The sequence below is a fragment of the Pyrus communis genome, chromosome 1 (assembly GCF_041283825.1).
Source record: "Pyrus communis isolate YQ-2024b chromosome 1, ASM4128382v1, whole genome shotgun sequence".
Classification (NCBI taxonomy): domain Eukaryota; kingdom Viridiplantae; phylum Streptophyta; class Magnoliopsida; order Rosales; family Rosaceae; genus Pyrus; species Pyrus communis.
In genome coordinates this window covers 7562086-7572406 of record NC_142565.1, presented here as the reverse complement: position 1 = coordinate 7572406, position 10321 = coordinate 7562086, and the positions used below count along the sequence as shown (strand labels likewise).

Sequence of the window (10321 nt, the reverse complement as noted above, 5' to 3'; positions counted from 1 at the left end):
CTTATCACGTGACCAGAAAATAAAGAGGGAAATACCCTAATCGCCCAAGATTTTTCCATTGCATGGGGTAAAAAAGGTGACTTCCTTTTAGAGGGACTTTGTTCCATTCCAATAAGAGATACAAGAGTGACGGTGAACTCATGTCATAAAGTCCTCGGATCCCTTTCTGTCCATCTTAGTTTGAACTTCACATCTTAGGTCTTGTATGACTTGGGCTTCAAATGATTTCTCTTCGGCCCAAGTCCGTTTTTATTTTGGGTCATAGTCCTTGAAAATTATGGTCCAAAAAGTTTATATAGTGTTGGTTTATGCATTCCTTACTAATTTTTCATTGATATATAGTTATATCTTCTGATCAATGCAAAGGGGAAAATTCGAGCGTTGGATTCAATTCAGTGAGCTTCATTTAGTTTCAAAATTGGAGTTAAAACACATCATTCCCCAACTTTATTCCGTACCTCGACCGGAAAAACGACATTGTTTTCACATATTTAAAATAAATAACTCTGATAATGATATGACAGAAGAATTTTATTGCCTCAAAAGTTTACTTCTACAAATTGAATGATTGAACAAAAACTTACTGGGAAAAAAAAATGGTTGACACATCTCACATATATTCCAGTGTGACACTGTTTCACTTGATTGAGTACTGTAAACGTTGGTTTGCCGTCCCACACCACACATGCGTTTCATGACAATGAATTTTCAATGCCCGATACAAAACGTATACAATGCTACATAAAGTTTGTCTACTTTCAAATGTGCAGAGTTGCTGCCTCCGCTGCTTCAACCAACGGCTGCGGCACAGGGTCTTGTAGGTCGGGATTGATAGGAAACATATGACACTGAGCAAAATCTGCCATTAGTTGGTCCACGAGCGCAAGCGCTATTGCAGCTTCCACCATCGGCACAGCTGCGCCATTCCACCACGCAAAACATATGTAAGCAAGGACGAAAGATGAGAGAGTATGAAATGGCCTAAATTAATACAAATTTTGTTATTAAAGACCATAGAAGACCAAATCACATTCCTAATGGATATGCTTCTATTTTTTTTAGATTAATTATATCTAATAGCAGAAAAAAGGAAAACAAGTTCGAAAAAAGGAATGGGCATAGAGAATGATGCATCAGAGTTCACATATCATTCACACACATACCTCGTGGAACAACACAAGGATCATGGCGACCACGGGCTATAAGTTCTATCTCCTTTTTATCTCTAGTCACTGTATTCTGTTTCTTCTGCACAAAATCACCACGACAGATTGGTCAGTTAATTATAGTTTTCTGTTTTGACAAGAATTACATATACATGAAAGAAAGACCTGGGTTTGGCTCAAGATTCTCCTATTGACCATATATACAACAGGAATAATACCAAATTGTAGAATAGATATGATTAATGAATACGTAGCGTGGAAACCAGTATTCCTTTCAAATTAGTACTCAGAGAGAGAGAGAGAGAGAGAGAGAGAGAGAGAGAGAGAGAGAAAGAGAGGTCGGACATACTCCAATTGTAGCTGTTGGCTTGAAAGCTATTCTCATGTTTATGATTTCCCCATTGGATAGTCCTCCCTGATTGCCAGCATATACAATGTCAGTGTAGAAGAGATGCTCGACAAAACATTTTACCAACTTACACTACATTCAGAAGAAGTAACGGGAATCTACAAGTACCTGTGTCCCGCCAGAGCGATTTGTTCTTGTCCTGATTTTTCCTTGATCATCCAAATAGAACTCATCATTATGTTCACTCCCAGTTAAAAAGGTACCTGTTAGGTATAGTATTTGAGAACAAGAAGAACTTACTCAAATTATAGTTGGAGAAAAAAAATTTAAAAACTCCATCACAGTAGAAATTCTTGCAACTGTTCTTTAATCATCAAGTCCAGTTTAAGTACCCCAAAAAGTTTGAATATTAACCTGCAAATCCACTTCCAAATTCAAATCCCTTTGTTGCAGGTAATGACATAACAGCTTTAGCAAATTCAGCTTCAAGTTTATCAAAGACTGGTGAACCAAGCCCCTGAGATACAAGAAAATGATCGTCAATTCTCCATATATGACTTGATGAAGATTAAACAAATTACTGAAAGAGCAATACAACTTTGCAGTGGTTAAGGTAAAGAGCCTGCTTCCTAATCTAAACAGTTGAAGACATGTGCTTGCTGACAGAAACATAGAGAGAGAGAGAGAGAGCAAGAGAGAGAGAGAGAGAGAGAGAGAGATTACCGGAGGGCAATTTCTAACAATGCATGTGACAACACCACCAATGGATTGCCCTTTCACCCTGACAGCATCAATGGCTGCGATCATCTTCTCTGCATATTCAGGATCTGGGCACCTAACGATATTACTCTCTATCTGGCAATATGTCACAAAAGAAGAAAAAATAAAGGTTCAGTGAGTGAGCACACACAACTGATTAACCGCTCAAAAACACAAAATTCAGAAGAATTTTGTTGAATAAGAAAAGATAAATGTGTGTCAATAAGTACTTCAAAAATGCACTGAGAGAAAATGAGTTCATCTAAAAAGAGCAAGCAACAGACTGGTACTTGTCTTTCTTGCTTTGAATCAATTTGGATCTGAAATTCTGACATGAAACCTCGAACAACTCTGGATTCAATTACTAAGGGAAAGGTATTCCTATAGAGAGTCTGTCTTCCAATAGGTCAGCTACAGGTTGGAACCAATTAGGAGACACCTCATGAAGAGGGAAATTTTCTTCCCAGATTTGGGAGAGTGGATACTTTTGTAGTCAATAACTCAGGAAATAGAAGTAGATGTGACAACCCCATAAAAAATTTTGTAATGTAGCAATCGTAAAAGCCTAAAATGTCACGTTGCAAATTGAGGCACTCAAGTTTGTAGAGGTGAGATACTGCTTGAGTGTGAAAGGAGAAGCATCCCGGTAATTACGTTATAGACTACAATAACATTCAGAGTTTAGTATGCAGTTTAGTTACTCTTGTATCAACATACAACTCCCATTTTTTGTTGCTACTCTTGAATGGCTTGCTACAAAAGATTTTAAATTACTATCCATTATCGCACCTGATCAAGTGTCAAAGTGTGATGATCAACCAATTCCTGGGGAAGCACAACCTGATGAACTTGTGAAACATAAGCAAGGATCTGAAATGTGACAAACATTAGGGAAAAATCTTCAAACTTATGACAAGAATTTCAATCAGTAAAAAATGGTGCAGATGATAATTTATGGACACAGTTTCCAATAATATCACTAAATCTATGACACACAAAATTGGCAACAGAAGTTTGGAAACTTTTCTTTCAATCAACAGGCAGGACAACAATTATTAAAAGACTCCAAACTTCAGGTACTCATTCGCTATGGTCCAAGGACAGGGACATGAGTGTCATGTTTACAAGGACATGGGGTTCCCGGCAAGTCCACTTCCAAAAGCCTAGGCACTTGGACATGCCAATACATGTGTAATCTTTTTTAGTGGAAAATTTCTTCATTTATTAAGCCAATTATCACAGAAAATTAACATTAGTAACAACCATTTTTTCATTTTCAGATTTTCTTGAAAAAACTCTCAAGGTTTAAATAAGTTTATAACTTTTCTATGCAAATGAAGATGTATTTTCGTAAGAATCCAAAGACGTCATTAACGTGGGTGGACACAACTGATGTGTCCTTAGATGTCATATACAGAACAGTCATAAGTCACTCAGTGACAACTGTAAGTCAGGTGTTTCCTGTCTATCTTGAATTTATCAGGTAAAATCAAAACTAATTATAGCAGGACACATTTACAATTTGACAAAATACTACAATAAGGAGAAAAACCAATGATTAAATGACCTGGAGTCTCAGGTATCACCACCATGCAAGTATTCAAGGATACACATAGTTTACCACACACACCTCAGTTCCTGAGAAAGCCTTAAGAATTTTCTTGGCAAGGGCTCCAGCTGCAACTCTTCCAATTGTTTCTCTAGCAGAAGATCTACCACCACCCTTCAATTACAAATTAGGTAGATTTATGTATCTGAAATTCCAAATACGATTGTGAACCCTTAATCGTTAAGCTTAATACTATTACCTGCACTGATCTGATACCATACTTTTGGTCATAAGTTCGATCAGCATGTGAAGGCCTATAAGCTACCGACATTTCGTCATAATCCTGAAATTATAGCGACAGAATTTTTTCCATGCACCATAAAGAATGTCATCTGACTCAATTATACAGAGTATAAATGTGATGGTTAATCTACGGTATCCTATATATCATGAGTCAGTGAAAATATTAGAAAAATATCAGTAAACTCTTTAACCAGTTCTGGCACCCAAAATACAAACTTTTTAATCAAGCTCCACAGCCCTCACAATGTGTTCGTCAACTTATCTAACCAGCCTGGAATATGTTTGGGCACCTCAAACAAGCATCATGCATCCAACACATTTAATACAGATATGCACTTCAATACATTTAAGTTTGTCTAGTTTCAAAAACGATGGTCGCATGATTAAATAGATTGAAAGCTACAAATTCCATAGGCCAGAAAAAATAAAGGTAAAAACCACGAGCGAAGAAATATTAGTCTTTAAACCCTCCACCCATTTTCATTCCTCTTCATATATATGCCCTCTAACACGGGATACTTACATGTCCTCTCTGATCAGTATTTGGTACAAGCACAAGAATTGGTGTCCCAGTTGTCACTCCTGCAGTCAATTATAACATCAATTGGAGTACATGCCAATGAAGACAACTACAAAAGGAACACCCCTTTAAATAAACACACAAACACACACAAATTCCACAAAGATCTAACCTTCATGAACTCCCGAAAGTATTCGGCATGTGTCAGTTTCCTTCCTAGGGGTAGTAATTCGACTCTGACCTGGCCTCCTGACAACCCATAAGAATTTTGCATCAAAACAAACGAGAATTCAACAACTTTAGAGGAAGCTATCATGATTCTTGCATAAAACGATCTACACTAATGTCCCGATATAAACACCTATACATCTAAGGAAACTAATTATGCCAGCATGCAATGATCCCAGACCAAAAACCTCACAAACTCTACGATGAATTGAACATGTAAAAGACATACTAGTAAAATATCCTTAAATTGAACGTGAAGTAGGCATCAACCCATTACAACTGTCATAATGCACAATTCAGGTGCATCGTTCAGCTACCCCAAGAACTTTAAAATGAACATGACAAGGGCGAGCCCAGTATCAAATACCTTCTGTCAAGGTCACCTTGCAAATCTTCTACGGAGAGGGGCATACGAGGAGGGCATCCATCAATTACACAACCAACACCACCACCATGAGATTCCCCAAAAGTTGTAACACGAAAATGATTCCCGGTAGTATTCCCAGCTGCCTGCACCTCTGAAATTCAACACCAAGACTTTCAGAATTGATCTAAAAGTTGTAACTTACTACTCTCTCTAACGTATCAAAATTCCATTTATTTCGAAATTTATATTACAGCAGACCCAATTGTTTCTTTCAATCCCGGGAATAATTCGACCGAATGTAAATATGTGTACTTAGATTTTAGAACTTGGGTAGTGATTGCAAAAGCTAATTAAAGTAAAGTTATAGTCTTTAAAGTGAAAGATTCATGATTTTTGTGCACGAAACAATTTCAGTAGCTGCTGCAATGCAGATAACAAAATTCTCGCACATTGCAATCGAGGAAGTAGAAATTAAAACGACAAAGCTAATCTTTCTAGCTAAACAACACTGAGCAATCAAATGAACAAAAATCAGGGAGAGAGAGAGAGACTGACGGAGTTTCTTGGGGTTTCTCTGGCGGATCACAAATTGAACGGAGGAGGACGAGAGGGTCCGAAGATCGGAGGAGGAGCACAACCCAGAAAGCCCATCGGTCGTTGGAGCTCCGAGGAATGGTTTGGAAGCGAGAGAGGAAGCCATGGCAGTTGAACCCCCTTAACTCTCAACCCACCAACCACCAAAAACAACGAGAAGAAATGGAAGAAGATGAGGAAAGAAAAGAATTCGATTTAAAATATTTGGGTGATAAAAATGTGATTTGTATGGAAAATATGGAGGGAGTAGGTGGGCTGAGAATTTAGATGTGATGACTGATGAGCATGTTTTGAGTGAAAAGTCTCGTATTCGTGGCTGCCATACAATCCACCAACCCACTTCCACCTACCCCAAATCTCACAACTCCCCGTTCTTCAATCTTTTACCCCCAAAAAAATTAAAGGCACTTTAACGAAAAACTCTGGTACTGTTTATTTTAACAAAAAATTATATTTTTACATTAAAATGTCAATTCTGTTACTATGTATTTTACCCTTTATTTTGTCCTTATCTTTAAAACTCAAAATTTTCAAACCCTTTTCATTAGTTTTCCTAAAAATAAACCTTGAATTATTTAATTTTCTATTTTCTTTTGGTCAATTCATTTTTTATTTTTCGGAAGCAGCTAACAACGTATCTTCACAAATCAAGAACTATAAGGATTAGAATCTGGACTGATTAAGAAAGAGAAAGAGAGACTCGGATATTTGGTTTGTGTGAGGTGAGCCAGAGATTTCTAAGTCCTTGGACTCCATAAAAACATGCAGACTTTATTTACAATACTTGCAACTCCATTTTTGGCAAATAAACTCAACGTTAAGAACAAACATTGATATAACTTAAAATAATATGATATATAGGGCAGAGTCTTAAACTTGAACAACACAATCAACTACAAGCTAAAAAACATGAATACATTCTCTTTTTCTTTTTAAAGAAACCTCGAAGATACGAGGGACAATTTTACTGAATCCAAAAATGAAGTTACACCTAGTCAGAAGGGACATAAACCTTACCTTCCAAAATAAAAAGAGGTTAGAAAAAAGAAAGCAAAAATACAAGAAAATAAGGGGAGATACACTTAACGTGAAACAAACTTATAACTAAACATATAGAGAGAGAAGGAAAGAAACCACAACTGAGAAAACAAACGACAACAACAAATGCATAACATTGTAACTCTATATTTTCCTTATCATTTGTCTGATCGTTCCAACAATCTTAAGAAACAAGTCGGGCCTCCTTGTGATGACAACATCTGCAAGAACTACTCCCACTACCAACCCACTTCCACATCCGGCCGAAACAATTTTCCAATCAAATTCAAATATCCCTGCTAAGCTAGAATTACCTTCGTCTACGATTGAAGGTGGAAGTTGAGGGGCCTTAGGATTTCCGCTTTCTTTGGCAATGGATCTCCACACAACCCTGGGTTTCCCTCATATGAAGTGATATTCAATGCAGTAAGTTGGGTTCCTTGTGGTATAAGACCTGTGAGATTGTTGTGAGACACATTGAAATGGGCAAGAAAAGTCAGTTGTATCAGTTGTTGGGGGATTCGTCCCGAGAGCTTGTTTTGTGAGAGGTCCAACGATTCAAGCTTCATCAAGTTTCCGAAGGATGACGGGATAGAACCAGTGAGAATGTTGTGGGAAAGATTCAGCAAACGAAGCTCCTTAAGATTCCCAATGAATTCTGGAATCTTCCCTTCGAAGTTGTTGCTTGAGACATCAAAGGATGCAAATTCTTCCCGAATCTTTGGATAGTATTGCTCCAATCCTTTTGTTGCTATTGTGAGTGAGTAATCAACACTGTTAACCATTGTGAATCCACTGACATCATAAATTATGTCTGTGTACATATCTGCTGACTTGTTCATAATAATATCTGGAAACACAGATGGAACCGCACCAGTAAAATTATTGCAAGCCAAATCAAGAATGCGCAACTTGGGAAGATCAACATTCTTTCTAGATTTTCCAATCACACCATAGAATTCGTTTATTGCGAATTGCCAAAAGCTTAAACTCCAGAAGAGTCCCCCAACCAAATGGGAAAAACATCATCGAATCGATTGTTTGACAAAACAAGATACTCAAGCATCATACAATTGGCCAATGACCTCGGCAACTGCCCCTGCAATTTGTTATGACTCAAATCAATCATCCTCAAACTGCTTCTGTTGTTGTATGTTTGAGGAAGCATGCCACTCAAGTTATATCTCGACAAGTCAAGGTACATAAGCTTTTTCATATTGCAAAGCAACGGTGAGATTTCTTCAGTAAAGTTGTTGGTTGTAGCTGCATATTCTCGCATGGTTGGTGGAGGTATCGGTAGTGGTCCATGAAACATGTTGGACGAAATCCTTGAGCATATCAGGTTCAGCCAAGGAAAGACAAGTGGAGGTTGGTCTGAAATGAAGTTTTGAGAAACGTCTAATAATACCAAAGTTTATATGCTTGTGTTCCACATCCATTTTGGTACTGTGCCCTGGATTTTATTGCTAGAAAGGTCCAAACGCTCCAATCTCTTCTGATATTGTAATAACGATGGAAACTCTCTTACGTTGCAAAAACTCGATCCTAGAATGGTGAACTGTGGAACTGTTGAATTCACAATTCTGGATTCAGTGACAAACTTTAAACTGTTCCTATTTAATTGGAGTTGGTAAAGAAATTGTAGATTTTGAAACATTTGAAACTCCAGTGTACCACTTAGACTATTCGAATGTAAACAAAGGATCTGAAGGTTTGTGAGATTGGAAAATGACGCAGGAATTGAACCATTCAGTCTATTAAAAGCTAAATCTAGGCAAGTTAGTTGGCTAAAGTCACCTAGCCAAGATGGGATTGAACCGGTTAAATGACACCAACCAATCCTAAATACAGTTAGCTGGGTAAGATTGATTGGCTGAAATGTCTAGATAAGTGAGCTGCCTAAGATTCCCAAGTGCAGATGGAACCAACCCTTTCGAAAAATAGCAATGAGCTGCATCCAACTCTAGCAGTGAATCAAGCTTTCCTAACGAATAAGGTATGTTCCCGAAAAACTTGGTATAGGAAACTTTCAGAACCATGAGAGGACTAGTTCGATCACACTAAGACTTTCTCAGTTTGGTAGTCGAAAAATTCTCACTGGAAATTCACCAAACAGGTGACAGTTCCTGAGGGTTAGGGTTGTCAAAGATGATAAATTAGCCACTGAATGAGAAATTTCCAAAGATACATTTACGAAGTTGAGAGAAAGTACTTCTAGACTAGTTAAGTTTTGCACTAGGCTGCCAAGATCCGATGTTGCAAGTTCCAACAAGGGACGATTCTCATGTTTTGACAATCTATCGAGATTACGAGATAGATCAAGGTTTGTCAACTTGGATAACAGTGAAACTTGGGAAGGGACTTGACCAGAAAAGATAGAGCTAGAGAGGTCAAGGTGAGTAAGGCTTGGGAAATTCCTAATGCTAGTTGGAATTTGAGAGTAATTGAAGTTATTGTCAGAGAGGTTTAACCTTTGAAGATGAACAAGGTGGAAGAGGCTGTTATTGGTGTTGACAGAGCCGTGGAGACAACTGCTGCCAAGATCAAGGCTAATCACATGACCTGTCTTCTCATCACACTTAACACCTTCCCATGAGCAGCAGGTGCTATTTTATCCTTCAGCTGGTTTCCATGATGAAACCTTTGGATAAGCATCGGCAAATCCAGAAGCAGATTTGTCAATAATAAAGCTGTCTTTGAATCGCAGCAGGGCATACCTCTCCTCATCAGGGCAAGATGGATATTGCTTCTGCAAAGTGTAGGAAGAGTTAGCAATAACAACATCATGAAACAACAACAAAACTAGTCCTAGTTTTGAAACCATGCGAATGATGGAGATATCAAATAACCCCATAACAATAACCATGCGAACGATTTCTACGTATGGAAGTGCAAAGTGACAGAAGTATTTATAGACTGGCATCAATATAAAATTCTTCCGCAGTATAATTTCTAAAAGTCGAGAGTTCGGGTGTAACAAAACGAAATATCTCATTAAATCAAGAGTTGAACTTCTTTTCACATGTTGGATTTTGACGGGGGTTGCAGTTTGGAAAATTCAACATGTGCTTTGGTTTTGGTCCAATCCCATTAACTCAAGAGAAAGCAAGGAAGAGAGAATACTTCGACTTGGAGTTGAGGCCCCAACCATGGGGAAACCTCCACCAACTACATATGTCTCTTGGAAGTGTAGGTGATTCTTGCTGATGCGATTCTTCTACACTTGGGGAAGAGTTGGATGGCAGCAGGCAAGCCTGGCGTTGTGTGTTTGCAGCTTGCAGATTGCAGAGTGGGTGTTGATAAGGTTGTTAGTAGTCATAAGCCGTCCTACCTACAAAGTACAAGCCGTCCTATAAGCCGTCCTACCTACAAAGTATAAGCCGTTCTATAAGCCGTCCTATAAGCCGTCCTACCTACACACTTGTATCCCTTAATTTAGGGTGATTTG

General features: G+C 38.1%; 1 protein-coding gene and 1 pseudogene across 1 annotated transcript; both read right to left on the bottom strand.

The window, feature by feature from the left end:
• Positions 1-513: 513 nt before the first annotated feature.
• Positions 514-6228, bottom strand: LOC137720406 (chorismate synthase, chloroplastic). The gene is made up of 13 exons (XM_068459474.2): positions 5797-6228; positions 5242-5392; positions 4819-4895; positions 4650-4708; positions 4083-4166; positions 3905-3997; positions 3064-3144; positions 2239-2370; positions 1930-2032; positions 1684-1778; positions 1516-1581; positions 1164-1248; positions 514-916 (listed from the first exon to the last, which is right to left on the bottom strand). The coding sequence occupies exons 1-13, from the start codon at positions 5939-5941 to the stop codon at positions 759-761; spliced, it is 1329 nt and encodes a 442-aa protein (XP_068315575.2). The 5' UTR covers positions 5942-6228; the 3' UTR covers positions 514-758.
• Positions 6229-6894: 666 nt separating this feature from the next.
• LOC137719736 (receptor-like protein 54) lies at positions 6895-9957 on the bottom strand (annotated as a pseudogene).
• Between the last annotated feature and the right edge of the window lie 364 nt (positions 9958-10321).

Excerpts from the sequence above, each read along its gene's own strand:
- LOC137720406 (XM_068459474.2), bottom strand. The coding sequence starts at position 5,941 with ATGGCTTCCTCTCTCGCTTCCAAACCATTCCTCGGAGCTCCAACGACC. Across the intron at positions 4,709-4,818 it reads ACTTTCGGGAGTTCATGAAG|GAGTGACAACTGGGACACCA; the intron begins GTTAGATCTTTG and ends AATTGACTGCAG. Across the intron at positions 3,998-4,082 it reads ATGGTATCAGATCAGTGCAG|GGTGGTGGTAGATCTTCTGC; the intron begins GTAATAGTATTA and ends TTGTAATTGAAG.